The sequence below is a fragment of the Larimichthys crocea genome, chromosome X, assembly GCF_000972845.2.
Source record: "Larimichthys crocea isolate SSNF chromosome X, L_crocea_2.0, whole genome shotgun sequence".
Lineage (NCBI taxonomy): Eukaryota > Metazoa > Chordata > Actinopteri > Sciaenidae > Larimichthys > Larimichthys crocea.
The window spans coordinates 17,884,026-17,910,712 of NC_040020.1; the positions used below are offsets into that span (position 1 = coordinate 17,884,026).

At 41.4% G+C, this 26,687-nt stretch overlaps 3 protein-coding genes across 5 annotated transcripts; 2 read left to right on the plus strand and 1 right to left on the minus strand.

Annotated features, from left to right (window-relative positions):
* The first annotated feature begins 426 nt into the window (after window positions 1-426).
* On the plus strand, window positions 427-6,323 carry mrpl37 (mitochondrial ribosomal protein L37). The gene is made up of 8 exons (XM_027282892.1): window positions 427-981; window positions 2,239-2,422; window positions 3,350-3,465; window positions 3,686-3,874; window positions 4,070-4,224; window positions 4,446-4,577; window positions 5,862-5,936; window positions 6,070-6,323. Exons 1-8 carry the CDS (start codon window positions 591-593, stop codon window positions 6,145-6,147), a joined length of 1,320 nt encoding a protein of 439 aa, XP_027138693.1. The 5' UTR covers window positions 427-590; the 3' UTR covers window positions 6,148-6,323.
* Window positions 6,324-7,668: 1,345 nt separating this feature from the next.
* acot11a (acyl-CoA thioesterase 11a) lies at window positions 7,669-17,700 on the plus strand. 3 transcript variants are annotated; one of them, XM_019266760.2, is made up of 17 exons: window positions 7,669-7,873; window positions 9,397-9,606; window positions 9,706-9,775; window positions 9,878-9,938; window positions 10,220-10,324; window positions 10,488-10,623; window positions 10,764-10,855; window positions 10,943-11,004; window positions 11,673-11,792; window positions 11,927-12,065; window positions 13,243-13,298; window positions 13,674-13,740; window positions 14,658-14,741; window positions 14,824-14,957; window positions 16,490-16,657; window positions 16,749-16,875; window positions 16,963-17,700. In XM_019266760.2, exons 2-17 carry the CDS (start codon window positions 9,405-9,407, stop codon window positions 17,194-17,196), a joined length of 1,857 nt encoding a protein of 618 aa, XP_019122305.1. In that variant the 5' UTR covers window positions 7,669-7,873; window positions 9,397-9,404; the 3' UTR covers window positions 17,197-17,700. The 3 variants fall into 3 exon arrangements, with proteins under 3 accessions (XP_019122305.1, XP_019122306.1, XP_019122307.1); XM_019266761.2 differs by lacking the exon at window positions 7,669-7,873 and adding an exon at window positions 8,105-8,228; XM_019266762.2 differs by lacking the exon at window positions 7,669-7,873 and adding an exon at window positions 8,141-8,223.
* Window positions 17,701-17,767: 67 nt separating this feature from the next.
* LOC113744004 (protein FAM151A-like) lies at window positions 17,768-26,615 on the minus strand. The gene is made up of 10 exons (XM_027283153.1): window positions 26,463-26,615; window positions 26,212-26,374; window positions 25,840-25,897; window positions 25,347-25,439; window positions 24,778-24,854; window positions 24,545-24,681; window positions 23,413-23,547; window positions 22,842-22,948; window positions 20,569-20,748; window positions 17,768-19,653 (listed from the first exon to the last, which is right to left on the minus strand). The coding sequence occupies exons 1-10, from the start codon at window positions 26,602-26,604 to the stop codon at window positions 19,354-19,356; spliced, it is 1,392 nt and encodes a 463-aa protein (XP_027138954.1). The 5' UTR covers window positions 26,605-26,615; the 3' UTR covers window positions 17,768-19,353.
* Window positions 26,616-26,687: the final 72 nt, after the last annotated feature.

Sequence of the window (26,687 nt, forward strand, 5' to 3'; positions counted from 1 at the left end):
AGAACTGCCTCTCTATAAAATGTTTCAAATGAGGTTTAAAAGTCCATTTAAATGCGGTTTTGAAATTCTAATTCATACAAAAACACACATTGCTGTATTGTTTTGTTTTATATGTGAATTTTCTGTTCCTTATAACTATGAAAGGTAGAGGTTTTAAATAACCCCATCTAAGTTTCTGCCTCTCCCTGCACATTTGTTATCTTTCTCACTTTTATGTCATTTTAACTGTGCAAAATAAATAAAATAAATAACCTGCGGGGGGCGCTCTGACTCGTAACCAGTCATCCCTTAACGCTGGTTTACCGCCAAAAGATCGCCTAAATGAAGACGTTGATGGATTGTCAGCACAAAAAGTGGAGCTATATGAAAATATAAGTGCCTGTTAAATAGGAGTATTAACAACCGACGGTAGAGGGCAGTAACACGACACTGCAGCGTGCAGTCTGCCGAATCCAAACAGGAAGAAGAAGAAGAAGCAACGAAGACGTCAGAGGAGCCAACATGGCGGCGCCCTGCAGCAGCACTCGCTGACAGGCTGGCTCAGGTCACAGTTTATTTGTTGAAAGTGGAATAAGTTCACAGGAGATAACATGTTCCCAGAAACGGCTCGGTGCTTCAAAACAGCGGCTCCGTTCCTCTCTCCAGCCGTCCTCTTGAATGACTTGAGGCGGCTGTCCGCACATGGAGGAGCCGGAGCCGGCTGCCCGCAGGCCCGGAGACACTTCAGCGTCAGCCGCTGTCTGACAGCCAAGGTCCCCCCACCGCGGACACCCAGGGAGAGGGTGCACATCCCCGGACTGGAGAGGGTCACTTACGGGGAGAGGATGCACTATGTTCCGGGGCTGACTAAGCCCGTGTACCCGCCATGGGAGAAGGACTACAAGGACCCCAGACATTACAAGTCTCCCCCAGCTCACGAGATGCGGCTGTACAAAGAGAAACCGTGCTATGTGTACAACCAGAGGACCAGCGCACTGGAAGGTAACACACAACAAAACAGCATGCTCTCACATGAACGGCACCATCTCATGTCACAGACTGAAAGGCGTCGTGAAGTAGTGATGTGTCGTATGAACGAGCCGGTTCAAAGAGCCGGCTCTTTTAAGTGAACGATGGGAGCCGGCTCCACGTGAGCCGTTGAGTGGGAGTAGAAAAAGAAGCAGCATTTTTATGCTTTTTATAGTTTTTACAGGTGTTTCTATCTGCTCTGTGTAGCAGAGTGGTTCTACAAGTACATTAGTGCATTCAGTGGGCGGTTTCAGAGAGTTACAACGGTCTGTAAACGCAATGAAAACAACTGGCTACAGCAATTTATTGATATTAGAAAATGTAATTTTTATGCTTGAATGTTACAGTACAAAGGATGTATTGAAAATATACGTGATATGTGTTTTGGTGAGCTGATTCGAATGATCTGACTCCCTAAAAAGAACTGAACTCCCCATCACTATCATGAACTGAGATTTGAAGGAGTTCAAGTAGTCAAGTCAACTTTACTGTCAGTGCTGCCAGATGTACAGGACATACAGAGAACTGAAATAACGTTCCCTCATATCCCTGAGAGCAAAACAGTAAAAGACATGAATATAAAATATATACAAGTTTAAAGATTTCCAAGAAAAATGTGGCAAATGTATAAAGATACAGTGTAGATCTAAGTATGAACAGTATAGACAGTGTGATGTACCAAAAATAAAAGCTGTATACAATGTAAGCAATTTTGAATGGTACACAGCACTTGTCTCTACATAGGGCAATGGTGATTGGAGGATTACTGATCAGGATATCTCACTGACTCTTTAAAGGTATTCAGTCATGTTTCCAGAGAACATTCACTGAACATTTACAGAACAGCCAGAATTTAAACGTAAGCTTGGTTTAATGACTACAGTGGTGGTCAGGATATAATAAAACTGCTCACAGTAACTACTGCATTGTAACTGAACATCCCAAAACTATGTCCTCATAACAGAACACAAAAACATATGACCAGTTTCCCAGCATGAACACCTCAGTGTGTGAGCCTTTCACCAACATTCACAATGACAGAGAATAACATGCTGGTGATTAAACATGTTTCATAAATAAAGTCTAATACCAATAATTCACATTTTCATTGAAATGGCTGAAGTATTCATTATTCAGCGGTGGTATTCAATGAATGAATTAATTGATCTCCGAGTTTATTAGCTTATGTCACCTCAGATCTTCATCTCGCTCTCTCTTTCTCTCTCTCAGGTGTGCGTCAGGCTCTGTGGTTGACCAAAACCAAGCTGATCTCTGGTCTGCCACCTCAGCTGCTGTCACTGGCAGAGAATCCCGCTAATCAGATTCCAGATCAGGATGAACGGGTGCAGAACGCCATCAAACACGCACGCTTCTGGGACACGACACAACTCCGACCAGGCAAAGTGAAGTACAGGTATATCTTGACTGCGCGTGTTCATCCCGGTCCAGTAAATAAATAAAAATTCACTGTTTCTGTGTCGAGATCAACAAGAGTGGATGGTGCCTCACCTACATTCACACTGACAGCAGGAGTGTTTTCACAGCTGTTGAATGCAGGCCAAGCCAGGGGAAATGCTCTTAGCTGGTTTGGCTCTTGACGTAATCAACAGAATGAGGCATGCTCGTGACAAAGTGGGTCACAGTAACAGAGACAAAGTGTAGCATGGACTATAACAGCAATAGGCAGGTAGCAAGAAGCAACAGAAGTCTAGCAAGGACAGTTTGTGAATGATGTATTTCAGGTTATCACAAAAGACAAAAAATGTGAATTATCCCCTTTCAGGGCAAAAGACTGATAAGAGCCCGATACATATCAGGGGTGATAAATTATCAGTTGATAATGGAATATAATGTCCATCTCTGCTCACCACATCTTAGCATTTCATACAGCTGAAAACAATTCATACTGTCCACCCCCAATTATCAAGATCAAGATTTTGGGTGCATGAAACTTTTTTTTCCCCATAACTAACCATCACTTTTATGTTTTGTCATGGTGTGATCTGATTGGTTGCACTGACAAATAAGATTCATGTCAACAGTGATTAAACATTTGAAGTGTAACAGTGAGACTTAACATCTTGTGTGCACTGCATCACGGTTTGACCTCAGAAAACTCTCGTTCCAGCACGGTCACTCTGCCTCAGATCAGCTGTAGAGAGTCTTAGTTTCTGGACCAGCTTACGCCAATTAATGAGCCATTGTAATCACATTTGCTAATTGAGTGGAGTTGGCAGAGAATCAGCAGCTCATGGCTGCACATGTACTTTTGCAGGCCTTGTTTGGGTAATAAATGCCTCTCCTCTCTCTCTCTCTGTTTGTGTGTGTGCTCCATCTACAGCAACACTTTACTCCTCAACCTGCTCCACCTGTGTGCAGCTCTACAGCCCAGTCACCCAGCGATTGGGCGGAGGATCCTTGCTGAGAAATACTCACTGGCGGCGACATGGAAAAGAGGTAACACAGCCCGTTAGATGACCTGGTGCTACATTTCAAGGTGCCCTGTGGCACTTTTGATGACTGTTAGTGCTGTGCCCGCTGCGGCTGGCACAATACACATTGGATATTATGTAAACAATGAACTATTTCAAACATTCTAACATGAATGCTGCCTGGCATAATAATAAATCTGAAAGTCCTGAATGCGTTCTAATGGACGTTTCATGTTATGTATCAGGCAAGGACCTGTTCCAGATTAGGGGTCAGAATGGGTTACTGCATAACAGCATGGATCCTCTCCCAGAGGTTTCTGGGAAACAAGACGTGAGCGACACTGTGGATCACATCGTGGAAACCTTCTATCCCGTCTCCCCCACCATCGACCTGCAGAAGGTCCATGTGTACAAAGAGGATGTAAACTGCCTGGGTGAGGAGTCCTCTCTGGTCACAGAAATCCTTGTCCAATAGCTGTGTCTGTCTCCAGTGTCACTTTGTCCTGTCGTTTCTCTCCAGTGTCAGTTTGTCCCGTCGTCTCTCTCCAATGTTAGTTTGTCCTGTCAGCTCTCTCCAGTGTCACTTTGTCATGCGTTCAGGCCTAATCAAATGACATCTCTGTCATCAGGTTTCAGGGATGACTACCCTTACCCCCATGCCCACACACTCTACTTCCTGGAGGATGCCGATGCCAACTGTAAGCTCCGCCCAGAACAGTTCAGAGCTAAGATGGTCATGTTTGCCTTCGGAAACGCTCTGGCCCGTGCACACAAACTGTATGGGGTAAGGCAGGGCGTCATTACACACAGCAAGTCTGTGAAAGCACACTGCAGGATACTGCAGATCCACATCTAAATTCATAATTAACCTTCTCTTAAAATCTGTGTGTGTGTCTGTGTGTGTTTGTCTGTCTGTCTGTCTGTGTGTGTGTGTGTGTCTGTCTGTCTGTCTGTGTGTGTGTGTGTGTGTGTGTGTGTGTGTGTGTGTGTGTGTGTGTGTGTCAGACCCAGCCCCAGCATGTGTTAGATCGTCCTGTAACAGTCCAGGCAGTGGGGAGCAACGGTAGAATTTTCCAGTTTTTGGTTTTCCAGCTCAACACCACGGATCTATCAGGAGACGACGGCATCAAGAACCAGGTGCTCCATCTTTATTATTATTATTATTATTATTATTATTATTATTATTATTATTATTAGCTGAATTTTCTCATCATATATATTTCTGGCTTTGAAGGGATGTTTGCTCATCGCTGCAGAATACGCAGCCATGTGGAGACATGCTGCTCCTGTGTGGGTAGACCAAATAAACAATATAAAACAGTAGAGAAGCTCTGCAGTAAATACATGAAATCAAATGAAGTCACAGCTGCAGCTACAAAAATGAGTCATAATGAGATGAACAACAATTAGCAGTGTGTGTGAGGTTTAAGGGAGCTCTGAAATTCACCTTTATTCCAATCTTCAAAGTAACACAAAGCACCTTCTGCAGAAAAAAAATGAATGTGTTCCTCTGTCGCGCATCAGTTTTAAAGGAAAAGTTCAACATTTGCTCATTAGCTTTCCATGCATACATTTAGATTTGAGGTTCAGTGCCATTAAACTTAGCTTAGCATAAAGACTGGAAACAGAGGGGAACAGCTAGCCTGGTTCTGTCCAAAAGGTAACATAATGTGAGGTTGAAGGTGAAGGTTTTTTTGCGTCGCTGTGTTTCCAATCTTTATATGTGGTCACCTGGCTCGAGGCTGGCTGCCTCCTCCAGAGAGAAAACTCAGCAGAGCAGGAGAGGGGCCAATAGTTCCACATATGCTAAGCTAAGCCAGTTCCCTACTGGATCCAGCTCCTTAGTTAGCATACAAAGAGTATTTAAAAAGTAAAATCTCATGGTAACATAAAAGAAATACTGCAGATAGATGTCAAACTGAAGATGTGCTTCAGTGCATCAACAGAGTAACTCACTGATCCAGATTAATGAGCTTTTTTTAGTGGAATATCTTTAACATAAAATGCTTCCTCTCATATTTAAAAAGATTCTGTCTAGTTTAGGAGTGCAACTAATGATTATTTTCACCATCAATTAATCTGCCATTTTCTCATTTAGTTGTTTAGTCCATAAAATGTCTCCCAAAGACCAAGCTGACGTCCTCAAATGTCTTGTTTTGTCCACAACTCAAGAATACTCAGTTTATTGTCATAAACTGAATAAAGCTGAACATATTCACATCAGAGAAACTATAATCACAATTAATGGATTATCAAAATAGTTTGCAACTAATCTATTTATCGCTGCAGCTCGAGTTCAGACATAAAGATCAGCACTTTTTAAGGATACTGGGACTGAAACTACTTATCGTTAGTATTTTTAATTAAGCAGTGAAACAAATTTATTATGAAGAATAAGTGTTTGTGCTCTGCTTCCTTCAGGTGTGGCTGGATGAAAACGTTGAGCTCTATGATTTTGCAAAAGTCCGACCACTCATCAAGAAGAAGCAAGTGAAGGTAGGACTATAAACACTTCCTGTCTTTTAGTAAATGTAATGAAGGTTTATTCACTGCTGACTGTGAGAGACAAATAAAGGAAGGGGCAGCAGTGAAAAGTGATTCTGATTGGTTGCCATGTGTCTCTCTGCAGGTACCAGCTGGTCTGGCAGGATACAAGCCTGAAACATTCACCAAGTTCCTGGCCCTGTACCTGCACGGAGCTGTGTAGGGTGTGTGTGTGTGTGTGTGTGTGTGTGTGTGTGTCTGTGTTTATGTGTCTGTCTGAGACCTAAACGTGACCATTAACTCCTCCTTTCCTGTTGAACAGTCAAACGTGGTTCATAACAGATAACTCTGTTGTTACTGTGACGACTCACCCCATAAATAAAACAGTCATTCTGAATATGTGCTGTGTATGAGTGTGTTTTTATGTGTCACTGGTTAAACACTACAGGTGAACAAGGCTCATTTTGTCACAGGTTGTGATCCTTGAAGCTGATGTCATAGCAGGCAGCTGAGCTTCAAATCTGTAGATAATCAATGCAAAATGTCAGGAAGTGATGGGAAAGTCAGTGTGTCTAAACACCTAGCTCCTACAATACCCACAGTGCAACACAACAGGCTACAGTTCGGTTGAAGATTGTTGTGTGGTAAGTGGCTAATGTAGCCTGCAGCAGAGACTCCAGATGAAGCAGACTGGTTTCAGTTCAGGATTTACACAGGTCCCTCTGGAGACACTCGACCAGTTTAGGTCATGGGCCACATACAAGTAAGCCAGACCAGTACAACCAGTGCACAACACAATTCTGATCATTATGAACTATATTATTACACATTATGAGACTTTGATGACATTTTCTGGGAACAGTGTTTCCTGCTATGACAAGTCAAAATAAGTCTTTGAGAAACTCTAGAACTGAATGATAGTCTTACGATCAGTATTTCACCTATGATGGGGCAGTGCAGAATGTGTTAGACAACTGGCTCTGAAAATTGAAATTGTGTTGCTGCATGATATTAACACTAGATGGCACCAAAGACTGTCAGTTGCGGTAAATCTTACACTTTGATCAAGTAGTAACAAAAGGTCACTCAAGCTCAACAAAACATTTCTATAAAATCAGATCAGAACAGTTCCAGAGATTGCATGAATGAAGGCATAATGTGTTCGTAGTGTTAAAATTAGTAATCAAAGATGTCACAAATTAATTTGGGTAACAATGACCTGTTTGGCCCCTGTAGACCCCCCAACCCCTTTTTACCTTTTTTGCCTGTGTATTGTGGTCCTAAAGGTCCATGTTATTGAAAGTAAAGCAGATTCAGGTGCTATAAATGCTGAGAGAGTAACAAAAGGCTCAGCCGCCTGTGTTCAAAAACTGCACCTTTAAACGAGCCATCAGAACTTCTGTAAAGTTGTAATGTCACTGCCCTCAGCCAGAGGAGTGTCAAAGTCATTTCAGTTCATGGACCACATAGTCCAGTTTGGTCTTAAGTGGATCGGAGCAGTTAAACTGTTGCAAAGACACAGACAAAGTGTGTTTCGGAACTGAACAACACAAACAGATTGAATGATCCTCAATTGTCACACTTTACAAAGTCATGGATTGAGCTCTTTGGTGGCCAGTTCTGGCCCCTGGGCTTTATGTTTGACATCCCTGTATACAGTATATCATAACATGGATGTTTTCCACTGGGTGGCATCTTGTCACATGATGTAGGCACTTTCACAGTATAAATTAGGAAGCCCTGCGGTGCAGACTAGCACGTCTTGAACGTCAGCAGATTTTTTTTCTTTTTCCTGGGAAGGTAGATCATCAGACCAGGCCCAAATATCAGAGCGTGCCGGGGATCAGGTCTACGCCCTGAATCTGTCTGACAGCAGCGACCAGCATGAAAAGCTAAAAACACAGTCAAGCAGTGAGACAGAGAGAGCAGACTACAGCACACTGCAGGAGGTAAATCAAAGTCTAATGCTTTTATTTTTATAGTCCAAATAGGAATTTGCCGTATATTGAGTTGTGTGAAGTTACCCAACATACACACAAAAATACCGGAAGTCGCTTTTTCTACATAACCATAACAACTCCTAAATGCTTATTTATCATTCAAGTTCTGTATGAATATTAGAGAAACACGTAATGTAAAGAACACTCACACGTGTATATACCATTCAGGAAAGAGCCAAACAAACATTGTGAGCATTTTGAAGGCGTAGCGAGGCTTTTATTTTGAAAGCGTTGAATGGTAACACACCATTCGCCGACAGCCTGACGTGTTGTGAACGTGTAGCTTGATCCCTTCACAGGTCAGGTAAGTGAGTAACTTAACGCTTTAAAGTATCTAACATGTCAAAGTTAAACTGCTTAACCGTCATTTCACTCCGTGTTTACTCCGGCAGCCGGCTTAGCTCAGCTCATTAGCTTAGCAGCAGCTTTAGCTTGTATATACTGCACATATGGAAAGTTTCGCTGTTGTTGCTGAACTAATTGTTTTTGCTGTGTCTGACAGGTCGCTTACTTCATATGCAAATGTTTGCTAAAGCAGTCCTTCCATAACGTGTAACTCTGTCGACTCAGTCCGAGTACGTGCACTTTGTGTCGGTGTGTGTTCCTTCATGCCTGACCTGTGCGGTGACTCTCATACTGGGACACAGGGTGTCTGTAAACGCATCACACTGCTTATCTACTGCAATGTTCCGGAGCACAGGACATGTCACACTCAGTGAGTGATGCTCCTGATGGAGGACTGAAGAGGTGCATTTCAGATCCACCCTGCATCATTATCTGTCCTCTGAAGTGTCCTCTATATGCCAGAAAGTCACTAAAGTCTCACTGCATGACTCTGAGAAGTAGTGAAGTTTTCAGTCTCTGAAGGAAACATTCAGCTGGGTATGAATCACTTTACAGGAAGCTGTTGCAATAAACTGTGTCGCCATCATTAGCTGTAATGTGTCCTGGACTGAGGATGCTGGTTACCACAGTACTGTTATTGTAGGCTTCATGCAAATACTGTGTGTGTGTTGACGTTTAGAGAACACACACTGCACTCACTGAAAGACTTCCAGGGAAAATGATGTTGGCTGTATGAAGACAAATCCAGGCAGCTCTTCAGTACAATAAAATAAGTGTGTCCTCGACAGCCTGACACAAAGTGCATCTATTCCTCTGCCAAACAACCAGGAACTGACCTTAATAACAACAGCACAACTGCTGTTGCTGCGATGTTCCCAGCAGCGTTCTCCCGTACCCCATGCCTGGAAACCTCCTCTTCCTGGAGGTCCAGAAAAGTCCAGACAGCCCTGCTGACAAACATAGCTGACATTAGCTAACAGCAGCTACAGGTAGCAGCAGTTTACTTTACAGTCCATCAGGAAACTCTGTAAATCACAGAGAGTCGATGTGCAGCAAATATCAGTGGTTGGTGGTGTGTGTAAAGTGTTATCAGTGTCTGTTAACAGAAACTCTTCCTGTCCTCTCAGCTTTAAAGATGAGTTCAAGAGTGTCAGCTGATCTGGAGAGAGAGGAGGAGGAGGATGAAGAAGAAGAGGAAGAAGAAGAAGAAGAAGAGAGTGTCAACCCGACAGAGGTGAAAATGAGCCAGATTGTGATGCCCTGTCACAGCAACCATCGACAGGAGCTGAGTGTGGGACAGCTGCTCAAATGGATAGACTCCACCGCCTGCCTCTCTGGTGAGATTTATCAACGTGTTTTGTGAGTATCCAGCAGAGTATGTTGTAACCGCTGACTAACCAGACAGGACATGACATGCGTCTGTTTCATATGGGCAGCTGAGAGGCATGCTGTGTGTCCCTGCGTCACTGCCTCCATGGATGACATCCACTTCGAACACACCATCAGGTAACAGCGTGTGCACAGAGGTGTGGGCTCTTCTGGATTGCTAGTGTGTGTGTGTGTGTGTGTCTGTGTAAGTATTCACAAACTGTATGTCTCTCTGTTCAGAGTGGGTCAGGTGGTGAACATCAAGGCAAAAGTCAACAGAGCCTTTAACACCAGCATGGAGGTCTGATAAGTTCTTACAATAACATTTATGTCTTACGAGCACTCAGCTCATTCTTTGTTACTTGACATTCTATCTGTTGTTTCTTATGTAATAAACTTACTGTGTGGGGTGACATGATGATATAAAGTTTAAATTAATACTGCTAGCTACAGGGCTGCTGATTTAAACTATTAAATTAATGAAGCAATGCTTTAGTGGTGCTGACACGTACATAGATTACATTTATATCAGCTCAGCAATCAAAACTGACCAGAGATTATCCCCAATATATTCCATCTCAGGTGGGCATACAGGTGAGCTGTGAGGACCTGTTCTCTGATCGTCAGTGGAGGGTTTGTCACGCCTACGCCACCTTCGTTACCCAGCGCACAAGCACAGGACAAAAGGTAAGGGTTGTGTTGTATCATGAGCCTTTCGGCTTTTAAGAATCTGTGTGATGTGGTTGGTGGCAAACAATGACAGCATAAAGAATGCACAGCACATGAGTGATGTCAGCTGAAAATGGTTTTCTCACACTAAGCAGACACAATTACTGACATCCCCTCACAGGTGGTCTTAAAGCCCATTGTACCTCACACTCAGAGAGAGCAGGTGGAATACAGCGTGGCGGCTGAGAGGCGGCGGGTCAGGATGTTACACGATGACATCATCAAAGATCTTCTGTCCAATGGGTCGATCCAGCAGGGTAGGTATGATACACTCTGCTAAGACTGCAGCTAGGGATTATTTTCATTATCGCCTAATCTGCTGATCATTTTCTAGATTAACTGGCTAATTGTTTGGTCTATAAAATCTCCATGTCCTGTGTGCGTGTGTGTGTGTCAGCTGATAACTCGGCAGTAGAAAATGCAGTGGCAGCAGAGAGGACCAAGGTGGAGAGTGTTGAACTGGTTCTACCCCCACACGCTAACCATCAGGTTATTTGATGTATTTTTCTGTCTGTCTGTCCTTTGGTATAAAGGAATAATTTAACTGTATCATCGGTCTGTTTGTCTAAATACCAGGTGAATACATTTGGAGGACAGATCATGGCCTGGATGGTGAATGTAGCTATGATTGCTGCCAGGTACAATCTTTCACATACACACACACACACACACACATACACACACACACACACACACACATACACACACACACACGTATGAAGGAAGCATCCATGGACAGTGATCATCATAAAGAGGTTTATCATTAACTATAGTTAGTTGTAAGGTTTTATTAAAGGTCCAGTGTGTAACATTTAGGAGAATCTAGTGACAGAAGTGGAACATAATATTCATAACTACGTTTACATTGGTGAATATTGACCTGAAAAAAATATTTGTTATGTTTTCGTTACCGTAGAATAAGACTTTTTAATCTACAGACCCCGCAGGTCCTCTTCCACAGAGTCCACCATGTTGAACCATCATGTTTCTACAGTAGCCCAGAACAGACAAACTAAAAGCTGGCTCTAGATGGGATCTTTTGTGTTTTTCATAAGTTTTAAGAGCACTGCAGTTTCTCCTTCACACTAGAGAGATCCCGCTAAAGCCTACACACTGGTCCTTTAATTGTATGATTTAGATATCAGCTGGATCTAAAAGCATTATTACTGGTATCAGCCTGCATATGTCTAACTTACATTGTGTTATGTTTACATGCACACACATTCATTATTGCAGGTAAGTGACAGGAAAACACAGTATCTCCAGAACATTCTCTTTTCTTGTTTTCCTCTGTTTCTCTGTGCAGCCGTCTGTGTCAGGCTCACCCCACTCTGCGGGCCATCGACATGTTCACCTTCAGAGGACCTTCTCAGATTGGAGACAGACTGCTTCTGAGGGCTATTGTCAACAACGCCTTCAAAAACAGGTATCAGTGCATTCAGGATCAGCCATAAAGACACAGAAGATAAGATAAGATATACCTTTGCTGATCTCTGCGGAGGGAACAGGTCGTGATAACAACTCCTCTGGATTTAATGAATTATCTGACGTGTCCTGCAGCATTGAGGTGGGGGTTCGTGCTGAGGCCTACCAAGAGGAGGGAGCCAACCGACACATAAACTCTGCCTTCATGACTTTTGAGGTGCTTGACAACCACGGGAAGCCATGCACGTTACCACGGATACGACCGGAACCCCTGGTGAGTTAGAGAGCAAAATTAAAACTACTGAAGAAGAACACTTGTTACACTGTGGGTGGTTTACAGACAATATATACTTAATAAGGCCGAAGCTTTGCACCTTTCACCTTGTCGTATCGTCTATTCCATTATTTCCCCTTTAGTTATTCATGGATAATCATTTCCCAGCTATTACACTCATATTAATGTGTATGGGATTGGAGAGGTGTGAAGGCCTGAACAAAGATCAGAGCAATAAACTCAAGTGGGAAGAATGTTGGAGGGACAGTGTCATGACTGAAAACTCTGTGAAGGATCCACCTTGTGTTCACTGAAGCAGCTCTTATCAGTCCTACATGTACGAGTCACACTGAGAAGAGATACGAGTACTATAAACTAATACAAACAACCAAACAAGACCACTGCCTGAACAGATTTATACACATGGGACACACCAGGGCCAGGTGTATAAATGATACACCCAAAAAAAAACATATACCATTTCCCATAAAAACAGTATTTATAAAGGAAGGATGTGTGGTGAGAGTGTAAGCCCCTCACACATTCGGGCACACACACACGCTTTTTAGAGATTGCTGCCGGTGATATGATGTGATGATAAAGTTGATAAGAAATATAAGATGAGAAACTTAACCTTGTTAGTTAGTTAGTTCCACTGATTGCTGTAGTTTTTCTCTGGAAAATTTCAGTTGGTATTTATAAAACAGTAATACACGTACAGCTTTATAAATATGACAAAGAAAACAACATACATACAATAATTCACCCTCCTACAGTTGTCATGAACAGGGAACCAAAACTGTGTTTTGTACCAGGCTGTAAACATGTTTATTTCTGCTGTGAAGTTGGACATTTGAACATGGGGACTTATGGAGACTGACTCACTTCTGGAGCCAGACTCAAGTGGATGTTTGAGGAACTGCAGTTTTTTGGCACTTCTGTGTTGGCTTCATTTTTTCAGCCCAAAAGGTTTCCACTTGGAATCTAGAGAGATTTTCCACATGTGGCTCCTTGTTTAGTGCAAGCTTAGACTCTCTCAGCTCAGACTTGTGGAGATTTATAACAGAAAGTCTGTGTTATTAACTGAGGCGTTGAGTTAGAGGACACTATTGAGATATTGCATCATGGGAAACGTAGGATGTGTTTTTTAAAGTCTCTTTTTGTCTGTCATGTACAGGAAGGGGAGAGACGGTTTCAAGAAGCCATAGCCAGGAAGAAGATCAGACTGGACAGGTAACCATTTTGTTTATTGCTGTGAAGAGCGCATACTTGTAGATCAACTTCTGAGTGCCAGAAATGACAGTTTGTATGCTGTTTGATCAACAGTGGTGGCCACCAGTGGCCCAAATTTCATAAAATACCTCAGAATCAAACCATGGTTTCAGAAGATTTGAATAGATTTGTCACTTCACTTACATTTCTTCTCATTTAAGGTTAATGTTCTTTGTGCATTGCTCCATTTCAAATCAAGAAATTCAGATTCAAATATTAGACAAAGGGACAAAACTTTAGGTAACAAACTAGTTAGCCTGCTAGCTAACGGTATGTGTTTTGTGTTCACTTGCCAGAATAATGAATTATTTGAATTGCTCTTCTTTGTTGTTTCAGAAAATACATCATTTCTCGTAAGCAGGGCGAGGTCCCTTTGTCTGTGCCCTGGGACCCCACAAACCAGGTGAGGCCAAAGTTCAGGAATGACTCAGGACTAGACTTCATGTGCCATGAATGACACATTAATGATGACTCATTATGCTTCAAATGGAGTGAATGGATGCACAGCTTTGTTTACTGACCACCACACCGACTGGTCCACAGTTTTGCCACTGTCAGGTATCAAAAGCTACTAATGCTGCTAAAACCGAATCATACGACAAAGACAAGACCGGCATCATGTATGTCTTTTCATAAGGCTGACTTTATATTCACTAATAAACTGTGTTTCACTGACACCTGCTTTATCAACATTCATATAAAGGTGATAACAAAGTCAACAAGGGACTCTGCATTAAAAAACTAGTCCAGTCCAACAAACTCAGTCCAGTCATTACTCATAATGCTTCCATGGTCAAAGGTCACTGCAGTATTAATGATTCATGTTTCAAGGACAATACTAGTTTCTCCTTTCATAAAGTTGATGTCTGCTTTATGTTAATATTTACAAAATGTGTGTACATGTTTTAGTTAATGTACTGAATACTATCAGCTGATAATACATCTGATCAGCCAGCATCACTAATCAATACACAGCCATCAATCAAAGCAATAACAGCGGTCAAAGTTAGACAACCTTATCATACTATAGCAGTACCTTCCACTGCTCCAACAATCACTGACTCTGCCTTGCTTTGAAAAAAACTTTGAATCCATCCAGTTAGTTGGAAGTATTCTGTCTCTGCAGCTGTTGTTCAGTTCAATGTGACTGTGTGGCTGAGCATCAGCTCTCACCTGTTCCTCTGAGGCAGAACTTTAAATTACAAAGATAAACTGCTGATTCACCAAACTCTAGTATCCAAATGGTATCTTCTGCTCCATGTTAATGCTCATATGTTTATTTGCTCATACATACGTGTGTGTGTGTGTGTGTGTTTCCAGGTGTATCTGAGCTATAACAACGTCTCAGCTCTGAAGATGATGGCTGCTAAAAACAAGTGGCGCCTCAGCTCTGAGAAAGACAAGGTATCTGCTCCATGTATTCCATGTTTTTTCCTCTACCTCATGAGGAGCTGGACGCTTCATAATGTATTTTCTTTGGTCGCAGGTCCGTCTTTACACCCTGGAGCAGAAGTCTATGTTGAGTTTCAGGGTGGAAGCAGAGGTGGATGTTCCTGCTCACAGAGCCTTTTGTCTGCTGGCTGAGCTGAGAAACAGACCGAGCTGGGACACACATTATCAGTAATACTACACACACACACACACACACACACACACAGCAAACTCTGTTCTTTATAAAGGTCATGGTATACTGTGTGACTGATATTGCTCAGGGTCAGATTTTAGAGGAGACAGATGGAAGTTGAACACCTCCATAGATCACACACAACATTTGTTTAAAGGTTCTTTAAATCTGTAGTGGAATGTCACTTGCCATGACATAATGTTTTAACAAGTTCCCGGGCTATATGCTCCTGTATTATCTTGTGTTTATCTTGGAAGCTCAAATACCAACTGAATTTCTAAAATGTAAATGTCTGTCCTCTGTTGCACCTCTGGTTTGACCAGTTGGGCAGTCATGTGACATTGAAAGGTTTCTGATTGGTGTTGTTTAGCTCAGTCGGTAGAGCATCCACCCCATGTATGAAGGCTCGGTCCTTGCCGCAGCGGCCCAGTTTGAATCCGACCTGTGGCCCTTTGCTGCATGTCATTCCCCTTCTCTCTCCTACATTCCTGTCACTCTTCAGCTGTCCCTGCATTAAACAACTGACTCTGTCAAAATAAAAGTTTGAAAAAGGCAAAAAAACAGGTGTTGGAGGCAGACATGTACATCATTTCATTAGGAAGCCGTTTCTTAGGGCCAGTTCTAAACAAAATTTGGCACTGTGACAAAAACAGCAGTCCGCTGGCAGTAGGGCTGAAAAAAAGAAGTAGAAACAGAATCAACTTTTGGAGAAATGCAACCCGACATTGCGCTTGGTGGCCAATCTGACAGTCAGACCAGTCAAACTGTTCCACAGCCAGCCTGAAATGTAATCATGGACTAAACTATGATTCTCTACCTGTTCAGTACCTGTTTGGGCTTGGTTTATTTCGTGTACCAGTTTCTACTAGTGACACCAAGAATTTTCCTTTGGTTTGTGTCCAACTGAAAGAGAAAGACAGCTGTGGTTGAAGAGAAATCAGAGAAATAAAAAGTTATTTTCTGATTGTATCACAGCAGTTATGTTCATCACAAATAAACACACACACTTTATTATTCTTGTTACATGTCTATAACGCTCTCTAATTGTATGTCTCACACTTGACCCTCTCAGTGGGCATAACAAACATATGAGCATGAGGGCAATATGGCGATATGCTGTGTGCAGGGTCGTAAAGGATTAACTGATGTGTTAAACAAGATGGCCTTCCTGAGTCTCCACCATACAGCAGCACCGTGTGGTCTTCACGATTTCCGGAGAGGTTTTAGTTGACATTTAGTTATTTTGAAGAGGAGTCTGTACTGTGTTTTCTAAAAACAAAGATCCAAGGAGTTTGGTTGCAGAAGGGATTAACATTGTATTGCACACAGAGTTCATAGTTTCCTGAGCCCAAATAGCTGCAAGTGTTTATTTAATCTGGACTCTGGATTTCTGGCAGGCAGCTTTGAGAGTGTAGCCAACTAGAAACACAGGTCACACTTTCAGAGTCTTTAAAGATTCAGGTGATAAAGCTGAGTGAAAGCCAACATCCTTATCAGTGATATCTCTCTGTGACCTTTACCAAACCAGGAAATGTGAGCTGATTCACAGAGTGGACGATGACGACTTCCTGTATCGGGTAGTGACTCCATCAGTGCAACGTGGTGGAGTAGGTTCCCCCACTTCAACCAGTCAGGGAGAAGGGCTTCTCCAGGACTTCATCTTGTTGGCTTGCAAGAGGAAGCCGTGTGGCAGCGGGTCAGTAGAACAGAGACTGGCTGGATGGTTCTCAGTGAAAGGTCAAAGGTCACACACTTACTGTTGGTTCTTTCTTCGTTTCCCTCCTCAGTGATCCATACGTCATCGCTCTGCGTTCTGTGTCCCTGCCGACTTACCCTCCCACTGAGGAAATTAACAGAGGAGAGGTTCTGTGTGCTGGATTTACCATCCTGGAGACCAAAAACAACATGTCACTGGTAAGACAAATAACTCTAGCTGATTAAACTGGTGGACTCAGACACACAATCTTAACAAACTTTAATTGTCTGATTTTTCTTTTTCAGATCAGTTACTACAACCAGGCGTCTCCAGAGGTTCTTCCCTACATCTCCACAGATATTGCCGGCCTCTCCTCCTCTTTCTACAACACCTTCTGCTCCTGCAGCCAATACCTGACTAAGAACAGAATGCAGTTGGCATCCGAGCACGAAACTGACCAGGACACGAATACAGACAGTCCCTCCTGTGCCAGTGTAGACGACAGTCTGGTGGTGGCCATCTCCAGCACCAAGCTGTAGACACTCTACTGCTTTCCAGGCCTGTTTACGTAACCAAGTGTAGAGCGAGGTCAATCTGCTGTTCATACAACATACGGTACAATCAAGACGACAAGTGTTCACCATGAATGCAACATGATATTTACATTCAAGCTAAATATCAGGATAGAAAATCTGATATATAAAAAGTCAGTTTTCAAAATTACATTAAAGGTAACGGCCAGTTTAGCAGATTTTTAGTGTGAATCTATCCAAGTGTGTGCTATATAGGAAATGTGTGGGTTGTTCTGAGAAACACTAACACTAGTATTGAGGGTTGACTGCAGTACAACAGCACAAGGTAACACCTTTTTTTTTTTTTATTGATAAAAACATTTTGATTCAATGCTTTCATATGACTTTAATAAAATGTTTCTTAGCAGAATATTTTTGCTCTGTGTCCTTCCATTCAGAATTCAATCGTATACAACATTTATACCACTTTATGTTGAAGTTAGTTCAATGGTAACATATCGTCTAACAAAAGAATACAGCCCAGTCTAGCAGCACCTCTGGAGGCTGCACTGAACCATGTGCATGGAGATAAATGCTAACACTAGCAGGCTAACATACTGATATGTAGCAGTTATGTTCCCATTTTTACCGTGTTAGTTTAGGATTTTAGCATGCTAACATCAACGTGTGGTGTGATGTGACAATGGCACAAGCGGAAAACTTGGGAGACCATCAAGGTTATTACAATTGATCTTGAGGGAAACGAGGGCAATCCATTCAAAAGTTGTCAAGACATTTCACTAACAGCCTGAAAAGTCAACCCTCTGGAGGTGGACGAAGCCACACAGTCACCAAGTCAATCATAAAGTCTCTGGTCACCATGTACTGTACCAACATTTCCATCCTCAGAGCCATGGCTAAACATTTCTGATAATGGTGTTTGACCAAAACTCAATTTTTGAAAAAGATACAAACAGAATATTCAATTACTAACAGTAACAGGCTTAGTCTGCAGCTATTCAATCAGCTCTGATGTGGCAATGCTCAGTGTTAAGAAAACAAAATAAGATGGATGAAAGATGAACGTTCAAAGTTCCATTTTAATCCAGTGGGGGTGAATTAAATCGAAAAATTGGCCAGATGGTTGTGTCACAGTAAATGTATTCAAAATCATTTATTCTGTTGTGAGTAACAAAGAATTACACAGTCACTCAAGTAATCTGATTGTTAAGATATTTTACTCAAACCAAACCAAAGTGCTGGACTCACTTAACTGAGAGCCACTCACTAGCAACAACAGTGTGCAGGCTAGAATGTTAAGCAAGGCAGCTTCTAATTTGGCAGCTGTGACAAAGACTGTAAGCAGGGAACCTAAACCTATGAACAGATTCTGCTCCACTGTTTGTAGCCTTATAAGCAAACAGTGGAGACTGATATGTTGAGATGCTGGAGATATTGATGTTTATGTTGGAGCACCACAGTCAAGACTGAAATATCTTGGCAACTACTGTTGGATTGTCATGAAATCTTGTATTATTCATGGTCACCAGAGGATAAATTCTAAAGACCTTCCCCCAACCTTTCCTGTAGTGCCACAAGGAGGTTGACATTTTTGTTTTTAACTAAAATATCTATTAAATATTTTATGGATTACTTTAAAATGTGGTTCAGATATTCAGTTTCCCTGAAGATATATTGTAAAAACATTTACCTCAAGACTTTTCATCAGATCAGCCTCAGCTGTACTTTATATCTATTGGCATGTTAGCATGCTAAAATGGCAAATATTGTACATGCAAGCGTTTTCAGCATAGCATAGTGATGTAAGCATTTGGCTCAAGCACAGCTGCACAGGACAGTCTCACAGACTAGCATGGCTGAAGACTTAGATGAGACATTACTAAATGTGTACAATTATCTTCAGTGCCATGTGGAGAAACATGGTTACAGAATATTATCACACATTTTATTTCATTTTAGTTTAAGACATTACAACTTAAACTCCATATAGCATTATTTTCCTTACACAATAGCTGAAAAGATTAGCCCTCAAGTAAATCAGTCAGGGTTTGATTGATTATAACTTTCTTAATTAACTGAACATTACACGTCTATTCACATTAGGAAACTGTATGACACAAATAAGCTTTGAGCACTGTAATTCTGGGTCAGTCAGATCCACCCTCACTTAGGATTTATCACATACAGGTTTGTGTTTGTTCTCCTTGCACGCCGGGTCATAAGTTCTTTAAAGACTGTGACGGATCCAGCACTGCTTTTTGTGTCCTCCTCCACTATGAGGTCATATCTGTCCATCATTTCCGTGAGTGAGTTCAGCGCCTCCTGTTCTTTTGGCAGCGATGCTGTGGTCAGATATAAAGCCACCCTCTGAGACAAACCTGTCACTGGGACCAGAGGCTGGTTCTGCTCTGTTAGGACGAGGGTGACGTAAGGGAACAGCCTCTCTACTGCAGATATAAACTCCTGACAGAGAGAAGAGGAGGTTACAACAAAAGATTATTATTATTTTACTCTACGCAGTTCAAGAGAAGCATCTGATTGAAGGTACTGTATACTTGTATGACATATTAGTTTAAATTTAAATGTATTGGCCTGATATTAACCTTTTCTCAAAAGTCCTTAGTATATAGATTAAGAAAAACAATAAAGTAATACAACAATCAAAACTTACAATACTAACAGTGTTTATCAAGCATACCAGTGTCCAGGTTAAATTTACATTTGAAAACCTGCAGACTAGCTGTCTCAAGATAGTGGCACCATAATATTGAAAGGTGCTCCTGAACGCAGCATTGATGTGAATCCCACCTCTCAAAAACCTTTAATCTTGAGTGACAACTGAGGTTTGTGGGATCATCTGTATATTGGTTGACAGAGATGCAGTTCTTAAGGAAGTAAAATGGGGTCAGGTCATCAGTACCAGCAGCTATAAAGAACTGGGTGTCATCTGCATAGTAGTGAAAATTAATAGTTTGCTAATGGAGAATGACCCCTAGAGGTAACAGCTTGAACATAAGTGGACCCAAAACAGAACTTTGAGGCACTCCATATATAATGTCTGTTCTTTCTGCTAAAACAATAATGCATAAAAAGTTGTTAGCTGTGACGTAACATATCCATAATTTGTTGTGAATGGGCTGAATCATGCACCACTGGCCAGAGTAAAATTCCCAGTGGAATGTGACAGAATTTTAATTAACCTGCCAATAAACCTTTTCTTTCTCAAAACATTGCTAAAACAGCTTTACACTTTCAATCTAACAGCAATAAACCTCGGTGGGAAACTGCATCTGATTTCTGCTATGAAATCAGTAGACATTGAAGCACAGTATATCAGATGTTGGTGGAAGCAAATCAGTAAGGCAGGAAGCTACATACCTTTGCACTGTCAGTGTTCTGTAAACCCTCCATGCTGATCCAGACAGGCCTGTAGAGCTCCTCTGTGCTGTAGGCCGAGTGCAGCAGTTTGAGAGAAGCTTCCAGAAGCTGCTGAGTGTGAATACGCAGGTGAACACCCCAGAGGACATCAGGTCTTTGCCCAAGCTGCTGCAAGATGTCCTGCAAACACATAGCACACACAGAAGCCACATTTCTGGTTATGACGCTTCATAGAACATAGAAATAGAAGAGCTGCATAAAACTACTAAAAAGAGGCAGAAATACAAAAGCAGACACCTGCTCAGTGTTTTCTATGAGATCAAAATCTGGAAATTATCCAGGATTAGTCTATTGAGCTCAGTTAGACATGTGGACCAATCATTATATTACATTGTTAAAAAGACTAGCACCTCTGTGAGGTGTACTACCGTAAAAAAAATGTAAATCACACTGATGCTACACTGACTTGTAATCAGGTGAATGCTGTCTCTGTCATTTGTATGTCTGTTCTCACACTATGTAACTTTGGGCTCTGGGACTGTAGCGCGCGACAATTTACAGCACTAAGTCACACACCACCAACTATTTAAATTAGGGCTGTCAATCGATTAAAACAAATTAACTAATTAATCGCAAAAATTTCTGTAATTAATGGCGATTAATCTATCAATAAATGTATCAATAAATTAAATGCATTTTTCTGAGACTGAAGCTTATAATGAATATTTATTTATGTAAAACGATCAAATTAATGTAGAATAAACTCAGATAAAGTATATGAAATTCATTCATGTTATTGGCTTAAGGTGCACATATGCACAGTGCAAACAGAAAAAAGCCAGAATGAGGAAATATACTGAGGAGTGCCACACTCCTGTAGTGTAGACTGGGTGTTTTGCTTTGAGGTGATATGTTAAAGTCGTGTTACTTCTGTGGAATTTAAATTCGGCTTTGCAAACTGTGCAAATTGCCTTGTTTTTGTCCAACGAGCCGTCGGGCAACTTTTTAAAATGAAATGTTCCCCCTAAAAGTCCGTCCTTATCCATCTTTACACCACAGACTCTCCTTTAGTTAGGATAGATCATAGACATATATGCACAGACTCTCCTTTAGTTAGGATAGATCATAGACATATATACACAGACGCCTCACTGAGCAGGTTGGTCCGTTGCTGCGATACGTTAACGTGTCCGCCATATTGGATGTGGCAGATCTGCCCGTAAACTAAAACAAGCAGGGCCGGTTTTAGCTATGGGCAATGTGGGCGACCGCCCAGGGCGCAGTCTCCGTGAGGGCTTTAAGTTAATGCCTCTTATACACCCATTCACACACACACTAATATATCTGGGAAACAAAGCTCTACTTTGCCACATCCAAAATGGCGGCCGCCACCGGAAGTAAATAAAACCGCGTTAATTGCGTTAATTTTTTTAAACACGTTAATTCTTTAAAATTAATCGACAAAATTAACGCGTTAATTTTGACAGCACTAATTTAAATATAAACTATTTAAATAATTTCCTCCTGGGATTATTAAAGTATTTCTGATTTGACTGATTTTGGTGAAACTGGATCATATTTTATGGAGAAAATGTTTTCTGGTTCTCTCTCTGATGTCCTCCAGCTGCTTCGCCTGAACTCTCTGTGTCCTGACGGACTATGAGCAGAGCAGCCTTAAAGAACAGAGGAAGCTAAGAAGAGAGAGAGTGAGCAAAAAGCCGCCGGACGAGTAAATCTAGAATTGACCTTTAGTCGTTGGCCAGAGCTTGATGAAATAAAAGGCTGAAAGACAGACGCCGAGCTGGGCTGACTGCTGTTGGACTAGTCAGTAATATTAGCTGCTGCTATGTCTGCTGTTGTTGACCTTGTTGATGTTGGCAAAGTTGTTGAACAAATACATGTGTACAGCTGTCCATGTTTACCACAGTGGTATTACACTCGGAAACTGAGGGAGACAAATCTCAGAAATACCAATTTCTATGTAATGTTACTTTAAGCTGGTAATGTCACTTGTTGACCTTCTGAACTGAAAATCTCCTGAACAAATATTTAAATAAAATATATGTGGATACAAAACAGAGCATTATTTTACCATCTCTGTGGTACATTTTTTCAAAAACAGGTTTAGGTGGATCATTTAGGCATGCAGCCATGTTTCTCCATATTGGAAATCAAAGCAAAGCAAAGACTTGTCTAGGCTTGTATGTTACTGAAATGTCTCAAACCAGTAAAAGAAACATTTGCAACTCACAACCTGCTTTTCATTAAAATACCTGCAGTGTAAGGGCCTCTGAGCCTTTTCCAGAACCTTCCACCACAGGGACTCCAGGTTGGTTGCTGTCAGAAGCCACGTGAACCAGCAACATACCACCAGCACCATCTGCACACACACAGGTGTTATAAACAAGACCGTGAAGGTGATCGGTTCCAACAGAGTCCACAGGTTCACACCTGTTTGACGCCATCAAGGTGTCCTGACTGAACACGCTGGAGCAGTGAAGAGACAAGCTTGTGCTTTACAGCAAAGTAATCACTAAAACAGCCTACATGCAGACCACATGCTATTGTGGCATGGAAATTTAAGGAAATCTGAGACATCGAGATTTCCAACGTCACAAAATGTGTAGCCTATGTTAGTTTTAAAACCACCATGTGTGGCAAGTACTATTATGGTACTGATGATAATGGCAGAAGCTATACAAGTTTGTGAGTAGCTGCTTCATAGTTCCACCAGATGGCCCCAAAGTATAGTAAAAAAAAGTAAAAGTAAAAAAGCATAGTAAGACGATGAATGTGTGTATCTAAAGAAACTGTAAAGAAGCAGTTTCTTTTGTATCTACATACCTGAAAGTTGGACTAACAGGGAGGTCCGGTCAGTGACTGTGAACCATTGGACTTCCAGGCTGCTGCGTACAGTTGGATAGAGGAAGTCCATCAGGTCTCCTCCAGGATAGAATCTCCTCAGACGACCCCGCTCCTCTGCGAACACAATAAGCAAGAGTAAAAACTGAAACAAGAACCAGTCACTTCTAACTATCATCATCTAGTCAAAGAAAGTTGAGCTTCACTCAGCAGAAACTGATAATGTTCTTATGGATTTAAAGTGCACCTCTTTATAAGCAATGAAATGTAGTAACACCTTGATGCTGTCTTTTTTCTTTTCTTTTTTTAAGAAAGTCTAAATAACACTCAAGTGTCCCAAAACTCAAAGTTGATTTCTTTGCATATAGAAATTCTGCTCAATTTGGACTGATGAAAACTTTTAAGTATTCAAAGTTGAACATCCAGGCTACAGTACAAATCAATCAAGCTTTATTGAAACTGATCAGACCTCTGATAAACTGGATAATGTTCTGTCATTCGTCATCCAAAAGGAAATGTTTGTGACGAGTGGAAACCAAAGAAATGGCAAAACATGAGCCGAATTCATACCACAGAAACCAAATGGATGGCTTATACATGCAATAAGTTGAGTGGCATGTTCAGTCATACAACATTACAAACTCAGCAATAGTTATATTTCATAAAACTAATTTTAATGATTTCATTAATAACAGATCTGTGAGTCTAGCTGGCTCGGCTGTAGTTGTTCAATGCTAACAAAATATTCAGTCCTTTATTTTAATATCTTAAACTTTGGAGACATTTCCACAATTTTCATTGAAAATGAATTGCTCACACTTTGACTGTGCAGTTCAGCAGCATCCTTCAGTGCTGCCCCATCTGCTGTCAGCCATGTCTAGTAAGTATTAGTAGTACAAGTATTCAGAAATACAAATGCTAAATTGTACATTTATTTCTACATTTTCCAGCCAAGTTTCGGCCTTTTTTGCGCATTTAAATATGATATATATTATTACATTACAATTCATTTAAATAATTTTTTAGAATATGTTTTTCCACCCTAACCCTAACTGAAAGATCGACTCCACTTCACTGACTTAAACATACTGACTGCTGTCGTCTCTGTCCTTACCTACAGCCTGTTTGAATTCAGACAGCGTGGGTTCATATATATCGTAGTAGACTCTGGCAGGGTCGGTGTTGTCTCGGACAAACAGCAGGTCACTGACGTTTGGGTGAATTGAGCCCTGCCACAATGTCAGACTGAACCTGGAAAGTGTCACAACGAGCAAATTATTCAGGGTTGTGATATGTGTGGTTGTTTTTTTTAATTCAATGATATAATACAGTAGATGTCTGTGTTACCGTGGTGACTGGTTGAGGAGCCAGCTGATGTGCTCCCAGCCACTGCGAACCAACAGGGCGTGAACTGGGAACGTCACCTAAAGAGACAAATTATTCCAGATGTTTTGTTGCAGATTTTAAAACTGCCATTGACTGCCAGCTGCTACAGAGAGTCAGTGTAATTCACTGACACTTTGAACTGACTGAACAAATGAGACCACGGTGCTGAAGTTACTTGTCCTCTTTTTAAAATGTCACACACTGACAAGTCTTTTTTTCTTTGCACATGAACTCCTCTGAAACTGCAGGAACAGTGCCCTCTTTCTGTTTCCTGCCATGACAGCATTTACCAGATTTCCTGCAATTTAAACCAACTATTCGCTCATGAAGGCCACGTAAATTTGTCTCTTTTTTTGCATTAGTGAGAGAGCAGCTGATACAAATACTTGAACTAACTGTGGCAGCAAAGGAGTCACAAGTTTACTGTTTCTTTGTGAGAATGTGTAAATTAATACATTCAGACTCATGTCCACACTGGGTTACCTTTCCTACGGATGGTATTTTTGTGTGTTTTTTTTAAAAAAGCTTACCTTTTGGGTCACGTCTTTGATCATATCATACATTTCTTCCATCATGGCCCTGCTATAGGTTTGCGAGGGGACTGGTGGAGGAACATAGAGCACCTGCCAGGAACAATGTCAGCTGTAAATCAGTCCTACATCCTACATGAACCACTATTAGTTTAAAATTAAAGTTCATTTTAGGCTGTTTCACATGATTTCTTTTGTTCGCTGCACTTCTGTGCACCAATCAGGACTGCCATCACAATCTGATCACACCGTGCCCTTACAGTCCTCACTAAACCTGAGTTTATTGCATGGTGGACATTTTTTTGGTGTGAGAGTAGTGGAGGAAAACAGTAATGGACTGATCGAAATCTAAAGGGTTGATTGTTTCAACAAATTAGCTCTGTGCAGGCCTATTAAACTTGTTTCTTATCCATAGTCGATGTGTGTAACACTGCATATGTACCTATACAGGAACTACACAGTGATTTTTAACCAGGCTGTGAACATGTAGTACCTTCCATCCAGGAGACAATGTCACATCTGGAAACTTCTCCTGAATCAACTCCAGAAATCTGAAAAAGGTGGAAGGAGGGTAAAAAAGGAGAGAAATGTACTGTAGTGTATGTTGTTTTCTGTACATATACACCCACCACAATTCTCCCCCCAAAAAAGGTTCCACATTTTAACTTTTAACATGTTTTATTTGAGGTTTTGATATCAATAAAAAGATATATTTGTGGTTTTAAGAACCAAAACCAAACCAAACAAACATCTCAGTACAGTTTAATATCTCTGCTCTCTGGAGCTAATGCATGGCCAGGCCGACCACAGGTAACTGATGACTGCCTGTGCATCTAAGTGGGCCATATATATATATCTTTTTCACCTGGTTCCATTGACTGGAGGCACAAAGGCTGGCACGTTGGGACCTTGAACGATGTCTGCATTAAGCCAGACAGGTCTGTCTATTCTTCTGTGACTGTTCTTTTTATTAAGCACGTCCAGTGACAAACCCACTGATTCCAGAGACTTAAAATCCAGCTTCATGGCTGCAGGGACACACAGAGCATTAAAACCATTTAAAAATACAAGATAGAGAAGAAAGAAAGATATCAGATCTGTTCTCCTTAACAATACCTTTTCTAGAGGCCAGCACAGCATCCAACCATTGGTCCAGAGTGTTGTCACTATAGACATCAGGTGGGTGGGCCATGATAGGTATTGGTTTCATAGCAGGTGTGTTATAACCCTCCAGAGTGACATCAGCCTCCAGGATCATAGCATCGCCTTGGGAGAATGGGGTAGAGCTTTGTCAGAATGTAAACGTCATAGTAACAGTGAGTGTTTTAACACAATATTCAG